At 31.8% G+C, this 18,861-nt stretch overlaps 1 protein-coding gene across 1 annotated transcript in view; it reads right to left on the bottom strand.

Moving 5' to 3' along the window:
* Nucleotides 1-578: 578 nt before the first annotated feature.
* Nucleotides 579-18,861, bottom strand: part of TMTC3 (transmembrane O-mannosyltransferase targeting cadherins 3) — a 69,433-nt gene continuing 51,150 nt past the window's right edge. The window contains exons 11-15 of the mRNA XM_052001056.1: nucleotides 16,001-16,112; nucleotides 12,736-12,839; nucleotides 8,637-8,806; nucleotides 6,411-6,637; nucleotides 579-3,311 (exon numbers count right to left, since the gene is read on the bottom strand). Coding sequence (XP_051857016.1) covers nucleotides 2,497-3,311; nucleotides 6,411-6,637; nucleotides 8,637-8,806; nucleotides 12,736-12,839; nucleotides 16,001-16,112 — 1,428 coding nt within the window. The 3' untranslated portion in view covers nucleotides 579-2,496. The remainder of the gene's footprint in view (nucleotides 3,312-6,410; nucleotides 6,638-8,636; nucleotides 8,807-12,735; nucleotides 12,840-16,000; nucleotides 16,113-18,861) is intronic.

Raw genomic sequence — 18,861 nt, 5'->3', positions numbered from 1 at the left:
TTTTTCACAAAAAAAATTCCTTTTTGTTTTAGTAATTTCAATATATATGTTTTCACAACCCAATGATAGCCATAAGTGCTTTGTGAAGGTATATATCCCCTACCACAGCCCAGAAGGATTTTTTTTAATCCTCACGTTTTCTTAATAGAGTTCATTGCAATTTCCACTTAGAAATTTCTATTAAGTGTGATGGATTAAATCCATTATGTTTCATTTTTCCACATGGCAATTAGTATGCAGCATATCTCCCTAGATACAAACATACGAGGTAAGCCTAGAAACTAAGCTTCTCTGTCTAAAGAGTCTAAGTAGGGAGTATATAGGTTTTCTTCAGTGACTTGAAAATGATTTGCAGTAAATCATCTATGTACTCACTAAAATTGGGTCATCAGTACAATCCATGTCTATTAAAACACTTTCTAAAACTGTCCTAAAAGTACCGTGAATTATTTTTCTGAAATATTAAACTAGAAATTATAAGCCATATTCAATGACATATTGAAGCTTTAACATATTCTAAATAAAAACTACCTTTGCACAGATTTTAAAATTTCTTTATAAGAACATTAACAAAAAAATTTAATTTAAAATAAAAAATATTTATTCTGAAACACTTATTTTTTTTTTTTCTGGATTTAAAATTCCAAAAAGTTAAAAGTTAAAAATGATCATCAAATCAACTCTTATGATATTCACAATATTTTGGAAAACAGATGTCAATAGGTAAAGAAGCATTTTTAGTTAATCCACTAAAACATACATGAAAAGATAAACTCATTAAAATAGTAGTTTGGCCAAGAAAAAATCCAAAAAGAAGGAATGAAACAGATGTATTTAATACAGAAATGGGAACATTTTAATGAATCAGTAGTCAAAATAAATATTTAATTAAAATGAACAAAAATGGCAAACAATAGAATTTAGTGCTTCAAAAGAAACCAAGTGTCTTTTCTTTTCCTCAAAATTAAATAACACTGGCTTTAGTGGTTTTTCTGTTGAATTGTTCACAAATAAATATTTGTTCAATGAGCACATAATTTTAAAACCAAAAACCTCATTACTTCAAAAAACAAGACCAAATGACTTTGGGGAAGTCATTTACTATCACAAGTAGAATTTTTTTGTTGTTGGTCAGTCATTTTTCAGGGGGTTCTGATTCTTGGTGACCCTATTTGGGGTTTTCTCAGCAAAGACTCCAGGGTTGTTTGCCCTTTCTTTCTCCAGCTCATTTTATAGATGAGGAAACTGAGGCAAACTGGGTGAAGTGACTTGTATAGGGCCACTTGTGTTAAGTGTCTGAACCTAGATTTGAAATTGGAAAGATGAGTCTTCCTGATTCAGGCCTTGGGACTCTATCCACTGTGCTACCCACTCACAAAAGAGTTATAAGTTTTAAATAAAACTATAGCTTTGGGGTACAAATTATACAAGGAAGTTTGATACAATGGAAGGAGCAATAAATAGCGTTAGGAGTTAGAAGACATGCATCAATCCCATCCCACTTCTCTACTTTTGTGACATCAGGTCCACATCAATGTTCCTGGGCCTTGGTTTCCTCAATCTGTAAAATATGGAGGTTAAACTAGATAGCCTCTTTAGTCCTCTCCAACCCTAGATTTATTAATTCTCTGGCCTTATGAAGTTATATGTATTAAAATTTAAGAGTTTGTAGAGAGTGAAAGACAAAAGAATAGTGTGACGTTATAACAACTGTATGATTTACTACCTGTGCTTAATAAGTATTCTTTCTCAAAAAAAAAAAAAAAAAAAAAAAAGCAGTAAAATTCTATAAGATTACTACCAGAAGGCTGCATGTCAGTCACAGAGGCTTTAAAAATTTTTTATATAGTGCTAATGGATAATTGTACAACTGTGAAAATATATACTGAAATAATGTATTTACATCTTAAACATTAATTGCTTAAAAAAATTTTCATTATTTCTTTTGAAAACAAGCACTAAAAAACAAACAACAACAAAAACCACATAAAAACTAAGCCAGTGTTTTTTTCATAGAGGAAAGTTTCTTACTGAACACTAGTGATACAGAAAAAAATACAGTCAAGTAGTATTTTTAATCTATAGTTGGATTCTACTAGATGAAAACAGGCTAAAATCCATAAGAAATAGGAAAATAAAAAAGGGTTGCATGAAATAAAGCTGCACAAATTGAAACTGCTCTGTGGAATAGTTTCCAATTGAGAATATCCAACTGAAAATTTTTTTGCCATTAGAAATTTCCTCTGGGCTTTTTAAAAACAATGATTTCTCCACTTTTGACTTAATAAATTTCTCTCATATTTAAAACAACCCCACATTCAACCTAATTCATAAAATTTAGTTGATCTATTATTCTCCACAGATAGAGAAATAACTTATTATAGGCTGTTATGTAGTCTTTCCACTTTCTGAAACATCTAGTTTGAGCAAACTTTAAGTTAAATGCTACAAATTAAGGTATTTTCCATACTGTTGTTATCATAATAAAGAATAAGGTTATTCGCCATTTAAAATACGTTCAATCTCCTCTAGTCTTTTTAAAGCAGCAACTCTTTTTTTTTCAATGTCACTGATTTCTTTTGTTGTTTTTTTATTTTCTTTCTCTGTATTTTCTTCTGATTGTGTGTTCAATTGAGATGGACTTTTGTTATTATCATTTTGCACTGTCTCAGTGGACTTGTGTTCACTTTTTATTTCGTCTAAGTTTTCAAATGGAGTTTTTTTGCTCCCTTCTACACGTGTGGTCCCAGCTGGTGGAAGATATAACCGTTCACCACCACCAGAGGAAGAAATTTTAACTCTTACTATGTTCAAATGACGATGTATATATTCTTCATGTGGTGCTAAGTCAAGTGTCTCAAGTAGGCATTTTTCTGCTTTGATCAAGTCCCCCTCCTCAAAATAAACAACACAAAGATTGTGTTTTCCTTGGACATTGTTGGGATCCATTTCTACAATCTTTTCAAAACATTCCTTTGCTCCAACTATGTCTCTCTTCTGATTCATCAGAATGTCTCCCTTTAAGATGAGACCTTTGATGTGATCTGGGTAGTAGCGAAGGAGCTCTTCCAGCACAGGCAAAGCCATTAATTCCTTTGAGGACTGAGAATATAGAAGAGCCAAGTTGAACAAAGCACTTCTGAAGCCTGCCTGCAGCTTGATGGCTTTCTTCATCCACATCTCAGCTTCGCTGCCTTTTTTGTCATCCATAGCTAGCATGCCCAGATTGAAGTAGCCATTTGCATCATGGGGTTCTTGACTTACATAGTTGAGCAATCGTTTCTTTGCTTCAGGCCTAACTTTAGCTTCACCTAAGGGTTACAAAAGTAACAACAAAAACTTTTAATCCTTTTGTCACCAATGAGATAACTCGGTAAATCCATTTTTTACCAAAGCTTTTGGTGAGATAACAGGAGCATGGGAAAGCAATATAATTGCTTTTTATGCAACTCTTCCCTCACACTAGTGCTTGAGGCACAAATGAATACATCATCAAGGTGTGACTAGAAGGTTTTGGGGAGCACAGATACTTCTTTAGATGTAAAGGAAAATATAAAACCTTGTATTAATTTTGAATAAGCAATGCCATGAAAAGATAGTGAGTTTATCAAACTCTCAGAATCATTATTCTTATGCAATCCAGAAATGGTGCCCTGCGCATTCATAAAGAAGTGATTTGCCTAGATACAGCTTTTTAAAATTGTATTATTAGCATCAATAGCCACATATGTAGCTCAAACATAGAAGTTTAGACAAAACTTTAAGTAACCAAAGGCTGTTGATCTTGATCTATTTGGTGGAAGGTAGACTGACATTTCACTTTCTTAGTAAGAAAGCAAAATGGCATGTAATAGTAAGAAGAAACTGAAATGTGGGGACAGGAACCAGAGATTTGATTTTTGGTTCTATCATTACTTAAATGACTAAAAGGCAATTCACTTTTTTAAGCCTCATTTTCCTTATTGGCATTAGAAGGCATTTAATTTACTTGACGTTTTTGCAGAAAATATAGTAGCTATCCTTTTTACTTCAGGGTTATTATAAAGATGAAAGGAAAACAAACTCATGGCATAAAATACTAATATGTTTAAGAAAATGATTGAGACAGTAACTATTAATCAAATAGGCGCAAGTGTTACAATGGAATATGCTTATCAGAAGTCAGAAAAGTTGAGTTTAAATGCTGACTAAGCACCTTATTTTTTAGGTACTCTTGAAGCTCATCTGAAAATGAAGAGGTTGACATCTAAGCCCCCTTACAATTTATATTATTTTTTAAAAATAGCAGATCTGAGGGCAGAGGAACCTCAAGGCATCCTATAATAATAGATTCTCTGTTAAAAGGGATTATTTTACCCCATTGAATTCACCGCTTTTTCTACGGAGGTAAATATTGCAACTTCTCTCTAACAAATTGTTGAACTGGATTACCAAAATGAAAAAGATCCAGGCATAAAGAAGCCATCCCTAATTAGTTATTAGGTAGTATGCTAGAATAAAAGAACCTTTACCTTGTTAGTCAGCAAACTTTGGTTCTAAGTTTTTAGCAAGTCTCAGACTTGAAGCCTGAAGCTTCCTCATCTGTTCAGTGGGCTAGATTAGATGATGTCTATAGTTATCTCTGATCTCCAAAGAGCTAATAAAACTTTATTATCAGATGAATGGAACCCTCTCTCTAAAGCTACAAATATAATTTTGAACAAAATTAACTTCAAGTCTTTCAAATATGTAAAATATTTTGCTGTTATCAAAAATATTATTCTCAAACATTTAGGGTTAGGGCCCAGAGCTCTCCATATTCTCCCTTTCCCAAGTATTGTGCCCAGTTCCCCTAAGATCCCAGTTTGGTGGATGGATATATTCATGTTAGTTCTCTGATAAGTGGGCACTCATGAACTACAATCCTGGTATTATGGAAGATTTGTTATTTGTCCTGTGGCAGCCACTTTGCCCTAAAAGCAACTACACCTTCCTTTCCCTGCTCGTTCAGCCTTCAGACTTGCAGGGGCAATGCCAAATGCACAGCCACTAGGTTTTGCCATTTGACTGGTCAATGACTTCCACAATTAGAAGAAGAGCTCTTTAGAGCAGGGACTATTGCTTTTCTACTTGCAGAAAGCACAGTGTTTGGCACATAATATATACTTAATAAATGATTTTATATTCCATCTTGGAAAGCAAAATCCCATCTAAGATACTAAAGATAAAGTTGTTTTCCCAAATGACAAGACTCCCTCCTTAACCTAGCTGCAATGATTTTGTTCAGACAAAAATCTTACAATTTTTATGTGCTTAAAAGTATCTATTTTTTAAATTTGCAATTGCTTCTATTATTTGGTTCAGAATTATCTTCTTAACTATTATGTGTGAAAAGCATTATGATGTTCTCTGATTTTAATTAATTTTAATTAATTAAAAATGAATCTTTTAATCAGAGAAAAAGTTCTCTGATACTTTTAATCTGTAGACGTGAATTTATTTTGAGCTTATAATGTCATATAGCATGAGATACTGATCTAAAACCTAATCTGTCAAACTGCTTTTGAGTTTTTCCAGCAATTCTCTTCAAATAAGAAATCTTCTCAAAAAACTTAGTATTTTTGACTTTATCAAACACTGTACAATCAAGCTTAGTAACTCCAGATTCTTCCTAGTTCTAATTATCTACTTTTCTATTTTTAAACAATATCAATTTTTTTTATCATGCAATTTAAGGTCTGAAAGTGCTACTCCCCTATATTCTTATTTTTTCCCTATTCTCTTGAGATTTTAGCCTTCCCCTTCCCAAATAAAAGTGTTTCTTTTTTATTATTATTAAGCATCCACTTTAGATATTTTATGAATTTTGCAGTTATTTTGAATAGGATTTTCCTTCCAAAATAATCATGTATTTAAACAAACATAAAAGCACTTACTGTGCTAGATCCTGGGGGTGGGTATATTGCTCAGGTAAGATAAAGTATTTTCCCTCATGTACTTTTACAACAGTTGGCGGGGATGGGGTGGGAGTGGTGTGGAAAGAGACATAAATAGGTAACTAGGATAAATGAAAAATATTATTAGGGAGTAGAAAAACTATTGTGATAAAACATCATTACTTCCTAAGAATAGCATTCTAACAAATTTGTTACAAATATTTAGTATAATACTGCATTTAGATGCTTCGTTGTTCAATATTGAAACAGTTTAAAGTACTTTAAAAAATTCATTCACTTTAGTCTTATATTTTTATTTAAATCATCAATTTTCCATATATCTGTGAAGTTTGTTAAAGGAGTAAATAAATACTAGTTAGACTTCTGAATTATGACAAATGATAAATATAATTAATAAAAAAAGTTTTACTGTATTGGGGCACTGGGAGGTGACCCTGATTTAACTAGAAATATATTTTAAATATGCCAACATACCAGATTCTTGCATGAGCAGGGCAGAATTGAATAGTGCTAATTTATGATTAGGATTCATCTTCAAAGCCCGGTCAAAGTTTCGAAGGGCTTCAGTTGATTCTTTAAGTTCAATATTAACAATTGCCAAGTTGTACCAGAGGTCTGCATTGCTTCGGTCAAGATCCAATGCCCTAAGATATGATTCCTTTGCTTTTAAAGGTTTATTCATTTTTAAAAGTAATTCTCCTCTGTGGAAGAAGAAAGTGAAAATTTTAGTTTATAATATTAGATTTATACTTGCAACTTAAAAAGTTTTGACAAGGTAAGCTCTCCTAGGTAATTACTCGACAATCTTTCAATTTTTCTTTGAAAAATAACTTAATCATAATTAGAGAATACAACAATGTCCCTTAATCCTATATTTACTCCTATGTTTAGCATGTGTTTTGCTTTATTAAGTAGGGTATGAAGTAATTAAAAACAGGGGGAAAAATACACCAGCTTAAGATCTTAGTTGAACAGAAGGAAAGAGAGGATGGAGAGGAAGATGGGGAGATGGAGAGAAGAAAGATCTGCCCTGATATTTTCAGGGAGGGCTTAATTAATTTGTCAAATAATTAAATATGATTCCTGAATGAGATTTGCCAAAAGATTTTATCAAAAAAGAAAAAAAGGTGGGGGGCACCATTTAGATATCATATAGACAGGCACCCAAGAACACTGTGGACATAGATTATGAGTAAAAATAGAGGCAGCTCAAGTTGAAGCCTTTCTTGATCATCCCATGCTAATGTGACCTCTCTCTCAAATGCCTTATATTTTTTGTAATTTTTACTTAATTCTGCATACACTTATGTAAGTACTTATCTCCTCTTAGAATATGAGTCTTAAAAGTATGATAATTTCATTCTTTGAATGTGTATCCCTAGAGTCTAACAATACTTGGTACATAATGGATACTTAATAAAAATGGGATAACAGCAGCTAACTTCATAGAGTTATTGTGAGAATCAAATAAGATCATACTTATAATTGGAGAAGTACCTGACACATAATATTTCCTTCTCTCTTAAATGGACTAACTGAATGAAGAAGAATATGAAGAAATTAGGAAGTAATGGATCAAGGGCTTCCTTGTCTTATTTTGTTAGAGACATCTAACTTACTCTAAGATTAAAGAGAACAGGAGAAGAGAGATTTTGAGAGTGACGAAGAATTTATGACAAATGACTTCAATAACAGAGTAGGAGCCAAGACCATCTACAGAAGGAAAGTATACTGAGTTTGGAGTTTTAGGAGAAAGAAGCAGGTTTCTAACAGCAGCTCTGATGATATGAAAGGGAGTCAATCAGGAATGAACAGAATTGCCACTTATTGGCAAGGGTTCTCCCTCAGGTAGCATGAATTTATAATGTATCTTTTTTGGATAATTTATGACTTTTTTTCCCCAGTAGTGTTCAATAACTTGAAGAGGTGGAGAAGATAAATGGTGGGGATGATTCCCAGGTCTGAGGGTTAGCAAGAAGTAGGACAAAGAAGCAAAGATAGGGCAGAGGACAGGGGATTGTTAAAATGATTGCATGTGTGTGAGAGAAAGAACATCTCTCTCTCTCTCTCACACACACACACACACACACACACACACACACACACACACACACACACACCTCACACACAAAATAAATGATCTTGATAAGGTAGTGTTAAGAGTTTGAAGGCAATAAATTGAATACAGAAAGGCATGTCAGGATAGAAGAACAAGAAAAGATTCTGACTCAGTATAGCAATATCATGTTGAGAGTCAAAATTAGGCTTAGATGGAGTACAATAATGGGAAAAGTAGAAATACAGAATAAAAGGGAAAAAAATTTTCAAGTCCAATTTGGGATGCCAGAAACACATCCCTTCCAAACACTGGCAATGTAAGAACTCTAAGAAGATTTAATGAACATAAAAAAGCTAAGCACACTAAAAGCTCTAATTGAGCCTCAAAATTTACATTAAAAAAATTATTCATTAATTCAGTTATTTCCTAGGTACTCTGAAAAAGATTATTGGGGAAAGTGAGAAGCAGAGAATTAGGAGACACACATCATTCATAATTAAGGAACTACCTATGAGATGAATCTTTATAGGTTTTTGCTTCCGCCTCCCTCCCTCAAAAGTAATATTTCTAATTCAGTCACAATCATTTGCAAAGACAAAACAGATAGTCTTATATAAGAATAGTATAAATTAAAGCAATACCTGCTAATATAAGCTTGTTTGAAATCTGGTCGCATACTAATTGCTTGTCGATACAATTGATCTGCTTCTTCAAGTCGAGACTCATTTACACGAATCAAGTTGGCAAGATTAATATAAACATTTAAATGGTTAGGAGCAATTCGTGCAGCATATTTTTTGCCTGGAATAATCTGGTTAAAAGAAAAAGTACTTTTATGATTTATGGTACTTAGTCAAAACAAATTTCAAGTGAGAGATGAGGAATCATTCATATCAGGCAACTAAATTAAAAGGCATATATAGAATATCTACTCAGGATGATTTTAATAAGTGGCATTACTAAAAATATAAAATCCATTTAAAAAGAACAAAATGTTATACAAATGATTTATGATTTTGGCATAGTCTTGCCCTACAAAAATGCATATTTTGATCCATTCACGTCTGTTTATCCCTTGGGACTCATCTGTCTTCCCATAAATTTGTCACAGAGCTGTGTTTCTTGTTCCCCACTTCCCTGTTCCACTTTAAAAAATATATAAACATGCTAATAGAACATCTCTCACTCTCATAATATGACCAGCCCATTAAAAATATTTTATTTCTGGGCACCAGAAGCAGAATAGGTTGAACTCAACCTCCCAGATCCTGGGCCACTCCACCTTAGGTCTGAAGAGTAGACATGGCTACTGAAACTATTTTAAAAGTTAGGGAGCCACCTTCTCAACACCTTCAAGGCTACTAGATCTTACCACCTTCCTTGCAGCTGTGTCCTCTTTCCCTGCCATAACATACTATGGAACTCTGTGAATTTCCATTTGTCCTGAAATAAATTACTGTATGTGTTGTCTCCTATAACATTTTCAATTTGGATCCTCAATGCTTAGCACATAGTAAGATTGCTCCATCAATTCTTTTCTATTTATTTATTAATTCATTCATTCTAATACCTTTTGAGAGACTAAAACTTATATAACAAAAATCGGAGAAATGAAAAGTGCTTGATTCAATTTTAATCTATTGAAGACTGTAGTGTTCTGTGATTCAAATCAATATAGAAGAATACAAAATTTAAAAAAAGACAGGATTCATTTGAAGAAGTTTGGTGTTATTAAAGATGCTCTGAAATTTTCCAAAGACAATCCAATCCATTCTCCTGCTTAATCCTGGGTCCAATTTGTTGTCCATTTGTAGTTTATGTATAAATTCTATAGGTTTTCTATTCAACTGCTGTCATAATCTGAGCAACAGATATTCATCACTGGATTTTTCATTCTGGTAGATGGTTAGGGCAGATTTGGGGGGGGGGGGGAGGGAGATGATTATGGAGCAATGTTTTTTTCCTTTATGCAACATGCAAAATATTAGCAACTAACAGGAATATTTGGTGAGTCTCAACAATTGGGAAGAATCCATCTTCAATCTGAATTTTGCACAAAATCTCCTTCATGACAATGGTAAATACCTTTGGCAGGCATACTTCTGCTTTATGCTTCACAAAGGAACACTGAGAGGACTATCTTCCTTTTATTTTTAAGTAAAATATTACCTTTATAATTATATATATCATCTACTTCCTAAGTTTCTCATATATTCTTCTTCCTAGACCCTCAGAAAGATCCAGTCTTTATTAAAAAAAAAAAAAACAGCAACAACAAAGTTCATCAAGTATGATAAAAGTATGTAAAGCAGTCTGACTGGATTACAGAATATGTAAAAAAAAAAAAAAGCACAATCTACAATGAAGCTGGAAATATAGGTTAAGGTCAGGTTTTGATAGGTTTTAAAAGTTAAAGAAAGGGTGTTTATATTTTTTCATGTTTTTTTCTCTAAAGGCAACAGGGAATCTCTGAAGTTTTATGATTATGAGTATGACATGATCAGATCTGTACTTAAAATTACTAACAATAGTATTAAAGATGAAGGGGAGAGAATCTTGAAGCTAGAAGACTAATAAGAAAGCCCCTGGTTCTCTCTCTTCTTCAGATATACTATGAATTGATTCTTCAATGCTTCATAACTTTGATATATCTGAAATAGATGTATTCTATATACACTGGTCCAATACTGCTTCTTTTCACATCTTTATTTTGTCTTCTTTATTATTCTCTTACTTTTGTCCTTATTTGTCTTTAGTATGGGCACATAAGATTTTAAGTAGGATGAATCTCATTAGCATGCTTTATATTCTGTTTCATAAAAGTAGGTTATTTCCAGCCCCAATACACTTTATGTGTCTCTTCATTATAAACTATAGTAAATTCTCTTTAACTTCACTCTCATTCACATCTCCTTCCTATTTGCTATAAAGGTCAATGGGTAAGACACTGGGCAGAAGTACTATTTATACATTAGATGAGAGCTGTTTTAATGACTAGTAGTAGAAAGGAGATGAAAACTGCCCTCTGTACATTTCTGTATAAAATATTTATAATCTGTATTCTTTTTGAATGAAACTAACAAAAGAGTAGCTTTCTAAGGATTAGCCTAAGTAAGTCAGTTTCATCTTTTTTTATGACATTAGCTGATTCTTACTGTAAACAGCAATTTATGATTCAAAGAATCACAATATATTTGGCAGGAAGTTTCTTTGTAAAATACAAGTTTGGGTGTTTTTCATTCCTTATTCCTGAAATATTTTTGTACTATTTTTTTTCCCTGTCGCCATCTTTTCTTACCTTTGCATTAAGAAAGTCATCAAGTATCCTACAATATTCTGATTTAGTCTGAAGTGTAAGCTTAATTACTTGCAGAGTTTCTCTTTTGTAGTTGACACTAGTGACAAAATTTTCATAGTGGATTCTCAAAAGCTAGACCCAGTGGAGTAGAAATTCGGGAAGGTTCCATTCTGCTTTCAAGGCAAGAGAATGAGTATACTGTCCAAGGACCAACCAAGCTAAGTTCAGAGAAACCCAAGACTGCCCCATTTTCTGCTGGTTTGCCATCGCAGAACTTTTCACCACATTACCATTTTCTAATTGATCAGTCTTTGTAGAACATTCCAGAATTGGGTTTAACTGATTTAACTTGAAAAGACACTGAAAATTAGTTGTTGGTATGTCTTACAAAGAATAAACAATCAACTTAACAGTAGTTACAGATGAGAAGCATATAGTTCTGTCAATGACTGATTTCATTTCACAAATGAACATATTTTGAAATTCATACACAGCCTTTTAATTAAGTTGCTGCTACAACAAAAATTTTTCATGGTTGGAAAAAAGAAATGCCTTATTTCTAAGTGACAGTAAAGTATAATTTATAGAATAGTTAAATAATAATAACTTGTTGAATTATTCTGATTAACTGAACTTTCCTATACACTATTACTTGCCTAGAAGCTAAACATTTAACAAATTTGCCTAGAAGTTAAACATTTAACAAACTACCTATATAACACATTAAGTATATATAATCTAATCATAGAATCATAATATATAAAAAGGAACTCATCTAGTCTCTCATTTTATAGAAAAGGAAACTGTTACATGACTTGGGCAAGAACAAACATTATTAGTGCTTTTTCTGCTCTATAAGATATGAATATTAATGATTATTTTGTGATACTGTAGGTGGAAAAGATCTGTACTAACCCTTCAGAATGCTTTTTGGAAAAAAATCCCTTCTATGAGATGGTTTATTATTTATATTTTTTAACAATGTAGTGAGGTATAGGAAAAAAATTATATCTCAGACCTATTTGGTTTGGGAATTTAGAAAGTTAAATCCCTTCTTTTTTTAGAGAATTAAAAATGTTGGCTTGTTAAAATACAAACAAAAGTAATACTTTAATGAAATTAAGTATGAAATGTAAAGTGTATTAATAAGACTGTAGAAAATATCAATAATCTGAGTCATTTAATGAGTTAATTAAAACATACAAGGTTTCCCAAAAATCTTAATGTAATTTTAAGTTATTAATGTTTAAAGCTACCCTATTTGAGGCACTCCGTATTTTTGTACTTTAAAAGTGTAAAATGGTTAGAAATGATAGCTTTCTTTGGAGTATTACTATTTTTATTGGATTGTAAATGTAAGAAAAAGAGAACTTAAAAATAAAAAATGTTTGTGCTATATTAAAACTTAACTAGAATAAGGTTAAAAAAATAATATTACTTACTTGTGGCATCAGTGATTTAGCAATCATATAAGATTCCTCAGCTTCTTTGGTTCTATTTAAATTTTTATAAGTTCTTCCTACATTCATGTGAGCCCCAATATCATCTAAAATAAAACATTTGATAGCTTTATATACAATACTAATTATATTATGTAATATGACTAAATAAAACAGTATTATATGGACACATATATAAACAAAACAAAAACATGTATCATCCTAAAGACTTCACCCTGTAGTATACAATAATAAGTATTTAACAGGTGATAATAGTTCCTCCTGTAGGGAACCCAGCAAGAGACAATGACATTCACACCATTTTACACTGGTTTTATTCTAATTTGTATTACGATTTTTTTTTCTCTCATTAAATTGTAACCTCTTTGAAGGCAGGGACCATGTATTGAGGAACCATGTATTAGCACTTTGGGGGAAAAAGTCTTCCTCTGCCAATAGCGTTAAGATCTAGAATATGGTAAAAAAGAGTAACAGTATTTTACCTAGCCTCAAGCTTTCTATGCATTCAGTTTTTCTAACTGACCAATGAGTAAGAGACCTTTTCTCCCAAGGATTCAGTATATAAAGCTAAACCTTTTTCATTAAATGAGAAAAGTACAAAGAGGACAAGAAGAATAAGGAAAGCCAGACAAGCATTTCTTTAGCAAAAACTGCAAAAACTCAAAACAATTTTAAATTTTATTTACTTCTTCATAGAGTTTCAAGATCCACAGAAATCATCCAGTACAGTAAGCTCTTCTAGAACATTTATGATAAATAAGTACGACCATCTCGTCCCTCCTTGAATATCAATGGTGACAGAAACTTTATTACTTCAAAAGGCAGCCTATTCCATTTGAAAGGTCAAATCATTAAGACATTCTTCATATTAAGCCAACATGTTCAGAACAAGCATTCCTTGTCGCATCAACAGCTTTTCATATAATATAGTTTAACCTTGGATTCAGACTTAATATCTTCCTTATTGGTTTCTTTGTTTATGCTCAAGGTCTTTAACTGAGTTTTCCTACTCCTGAGATCTTTGATGATTTCAGTCTCTTTTCTTCATATTCCCCTTTTATACACTTCTGGAGTCTTTTCCTTGATTAAAATCACCCTGGGGACTAGACTTTTATGTCAGGATCTTCTCAATGCCTTAAGTGACTTTTGGGGAAGTAGAACTGACCCTTGCATTTCTTTCCCTTAAGTTTAGTGGAATGCCTTACAGGTACACATACTGCTACCCTGTATCCTTCTGTAATTGGATAAAACCTCAAATCCTTCATCTAGTTAGTTGCATAACCTGGAACTTATCACATGGTACAAAGTCTTCTCATCCTATTTTTCTGTAGATTCAGTTCCTGTTTGACAATGTCCCAACTAAAATGGAGCATTCTGGACTGAATATAATACTCTAAAAGTTCTTTAACCAACACAGAAAAGAGACATACTCACTGCTTTTATATTAGAAACTTAGAAATATTTCTTCTAGTGTAGATAGTGAATTTCATGTCATTTGTACCCCACAATTGGTTCCTATTAAACTGAGCAACCAATTTAAGAACACTTGGTATTTTTCATATGAATTTGCTGGTTTTATCCTATTCTCAATTTGTTTTTTTAAACCTAAGTACAAAACTTTAAATTTATTCTTACTGAATTTTATCTAATTTTTAATCTCTGCCCAAACAATCTCTCAAACTTCTCTGAATAGTAATTCTAACAATTACTAATTAATAGTAATTATCTGCAAGAAATAAATCAATTTCACCTGTCTCCCTAGCCTAGGACTCTTTTTAGATTCTGATTCTGTAAAAACAAAGTTATAAGCCATCTTCTCTCAACTTCTCATTATTCAAAAAAACAAAAACAAAAAAACAGGTGAACCTTTACTTTTATTATCTTCTATCATCTTTCTTTACTCTTCAGGCTTCCCTTAAGACTCAACAATTTAGCAAAAATGCCAAAACCATTAAAATTATGTGTCAGAAAAAATTATTATACAAATAGTTAAGGGAATTAAAGATTATTTTCTGACAGAGATGGAAGCAAAACAAGGGTGAGTATTTCTACTTACTCAATCATCCCTTAACACTAACATCTGTCTTAGGCATTAGACTTATTCCTTCCTTCTTTGCTTTACTTCTCCAAAGAAATCTTTTATTTTCCTTAGCATTATTTTGGAAAGCTCTACTCAAACATGGATTTTTAGCTTAGTAAAATTGTTATAAATCTGTGTTCATCTCTTTGTACTCTATTGGTTATGTTCTTCTAGTCCTAATTTTTACAGATTTTTCTAAAATCTCAGCTCTTTGGAGAGCTCCCTATGAAGCAACATGTTGAAACCAGGAACGATTTAACTTTATTTTTAAAAAAAAATTATTGGATGTGTGTGTACATATATGTATACACACACACACACACACACACACACATATTTTTCATCATGTTCATTTCCTTACCTCACCTAGAGAGCTACCCCATAAGGAAAATTAAAAGAGAAAATAAAAGTGAAAGTAAACAATACACCAATATTACATGTAACATATTTGTAGTAGCTCAGGATGTCAAAGAAAAAATGAAGAAGACACATTCTCCTTATTCAGAGCCATTTTGGTGATTCTTCTTTCTATTTATACTGTTGTATTCACTGAGTATACTGTTTTCCTATTTCTGCTTATTTCACTCGAATTGGTTCATATTAATGTGGCAGGAGTACTAAAGATCAACTTGCCTGAAAAGCAGATTGCTGTCAATCAGAAAGATTTAGGTTCAAATTTCTCCTCTGATACTTACTGAACTAGAGGAAGTCAGTTAACCTCTTAGGGCCCCAAACAATTTTCTATAGCCATAAAAAGCAAAGCAGTGATGGAGTTTCTTTACTAGGGATTCCTACACCAAGGAAATCACAGACCCAGTTAAAAGGGGGAAAAGGAACAAAAATCATCTAGTTTAATTTCCCACTAATAAGAAAATCGAATCACAAAGAGTTTTAAGAGATTTGCTCAAGATCTCACAGATAGTAAGCAATCAAGATAAGAAGAACTTTACCTTTCACATCCCTAAGGTAAAAACTATTCCCAAGCCACAGCAAAGGATAATTCATAATTGCAATGAAGCACTGGATAGGATAGAATTTTTGGAAAACTCAGATGATTTATTACAAAAAATAGTTCTTATTCTTCAAGTATCATCAAATAAAAAAATAATAATAATAAACAACTAAAAATTACTTGAGAGTAATTTTGACTTAACATATACTACTTACCTGGCTGAACATGTGTTGCCTGTAGGAAGTATTTTAAGGCTCTCTCAAAATTCTTTTCATTTTCCAAAGCATGACCCACATTATTCCACAATTTGGCGTTATTTTTATTTACCTTAAATATACAAAGCACATGAAAAAATGATGTAAATATGAGACGTCCAGTTTATATAGCTCTTTTTAATGCTAACATAGTCCTAATTTATATTTATATATACCATCTTTAAGGTTTCCTCTCTCTCTACATATATACACGTATGTATATATATACTGTGATGTTAGTAGGTAGTATATTATTATTTCTATCTTACAAATAAGGAACTAGAGCTCTATGTTTGCATAATTAATAAGTAATGGAAGCTGTTACTCAAAACACGAGAGATCTTCTAACACCAAATCCATTGTTCTTTCAACTACTCCATGAAGTATAATATACTTTAAGGTATCAAATATTCTCAGTAGAAAACATTAAAATGCAAAAGCTGTACACTGGTTTTTTAATACAGATATGATTAGAATGCAAAAGATCCTTTTTGGGGGGGAGGGGGAAGAAGTGAGATCACTTTTTAATATGTAGACTAAGAAACAATGAATTATCAACTCAGAAAACTGCATTAGAGGAACTTTGTGACTGGGAATTAACTACATTCTCTCCCTGCCAGGAGATCTAGCTATATAAAAATAGTAATTATAGTTAACTGCCATTTTACCTTTGAGATAGTACATCCCTAACAGGATTGTGTTCTTAACATTAAAGAACAAACACACTTTTAGGAGCTTTATGAATAAAGAATCATGAATAATATAAACAGTATCCACATTGCTATTAATAAATATTAAAAGAATCAGAGGATTGCCTCTTGGATATATTCTCTACAGAAAACTTTATGAGATAAAAATGATAGAAAGACAAGGCATAGATATATTGTGACCTGTACTATTAGGAGGACTTGTACCTTTGTTTAAATACATAACACCTTTCTAAAAGGACAATAAACATGAGGAAACAATGAATCTTTATTAGGTGGGAAGAAAATTTCCCTTTTAATATTCCTATCCTATCAAATTCCAAAATACTTAAAGACATATGTAGCTCCTGGTCCTGCTCACTTCATTTTGCATGAATTCATATTTATCTTCCCAGTTTTTCTAGTAATCATCTCCCTTATCATTTCTAGTAGCACACTAATAGTTCATCAAAATCATACACTATAAGTTCAGCCATTCCTCAATAAATAAGCATTCCCTTGATCTCCAATTCTTTACCAACACACATACACAATCTTACCAAAAAATATCCTGCTCTATTTTTGTTCAAAAAGGTCCTTTTCCTTTTTTCTCTTTGGGATACAAACCTAGTGGTGATTATGCAAAAACTTTTATATTTCAGGTAATAAAAATTATCTATTTTACTTCCCATGATGTTCTGTATCTCTTCTTTATAAGCCCTTCTCTTATCCATAGATCTGAAAAGTACATTTTTCTATGCTCTCTTAATTTACTGGTTAATACCCTTTATGTTTAAGTCACTTGGACCTCTTGGCAATTGCAATGAGATATTGCTCTGTGCCTAGTTGCTGCCAAACTGCTTTCTAGTTTTTGCAGCAATTTTTGTCATAATCATAAGTTCTTATCCCAAAAGCCTAGATTTTGGGATTTATAAAAAACTAGATTCTTTGATCAATTTACTACTGTGTATTTTATACCTAAACTATTTCACTAAATTATTAAACTAAATTCACCACTCTATTTCTTAGTCACCACAGAACTAGATGATTATCACTTTGTAATATATAGTTTGAAACTTCAAACTGCTAGGGCACTTTTGTTCACAAGTTTTCATCAATTCCCTTGATATTGATATTCCCTTGATATATCAATGACCTTGATATAAGGTCAAAACCATTACTTCTTCCAAATAAATTATTCTTTTTAATAATTCCATAAAATATTTTTTAGTAGTCTGATTGATATGGCACTGAATAAATTAAATAGAACTGTTGTTTTTATTGTATTGGCTCAGTCTAGCTGTAAGCAGGTAATATTTCTTTGATTGTGTACAGCTATCTTTGCAAGAAAAATGTTTTATAATTGTGTTCATATAATTCAGAAGATTTTTTTGGAAGATACACTACCAATTATTTTAAACTGTCTGAAGTTAATTTAAATAGAATTTTTCTTTCTATACTTTCCTGATGAGTTTTGTTGAAGTGCTAATGATTTATATGAGTTCATTTTTATTCTGTAACTGATAAAATTGTCAATTATTTCAAAATAGTTTTTCAGTTGAGTCTCTAGGGTTCTCTTAAGTATACCATCATATCATCTGTAATAAGTGAGTTTATTTCCTTTCTGACTGTTTTTATTCCTTTACTTTATCTTATTGTTATACTTAGTTAGTTTCTAGTACAATATCAAAGAACAATGGAAATTCTTGCTTTACCCATGATCTTACTGTATTTCAAGTTATTCTTGGTTTTAGGTTGATAATACTAAACATTCTAAGAAAGGTTCCAATGATTCCTATGCATTTTATTTAGGGTTCTTTTAGTTTTTTTTTAAATGAATGGGTGCTGAATTTGTCAAAAGTCCTTTCTGCATTTTTTGAGATAATTACATGATTTCTGTTGTTTTTGTTATTAACATGGTTATTTACTATCACAATTTTCCCAATACTGAATGAGTGCTACATTGCTGATAAGGCCAAGTGTAATTAATATAGCATCCCCAGTATCAGTCTTTTTCATCCCAAATCATTCTAAATTTTGACAAAGAATAAATACATCTTTGATCATGTATCTCTTCTGTTGAATAATTTTTATAGGTTCTTACTGTCTAGTAATAGGGAAAGAACATGACATTGT

This window comes from Antechinus flavipes, chromosome 5, assembly GCF_016432865.1.
Source record: "Antechinus flavipes isolate AdamAnt ecotype Samford, QLD, Australia chromosome 5, AdamAnt_v2, whole genome shotgun sequence".
Taxonomy (NCBI): domain Eukaryota; kingdom Metazoa; phylum Chordata; class Mammalia; order Dasyuromorphia; family Dasyuridae; genus Antechinus; species Antechinus flavipes.
Note: the sequence above shows the minus strand (reverse complement) of the source record. Positions and strands in the feature narration are given on the sequence as shown.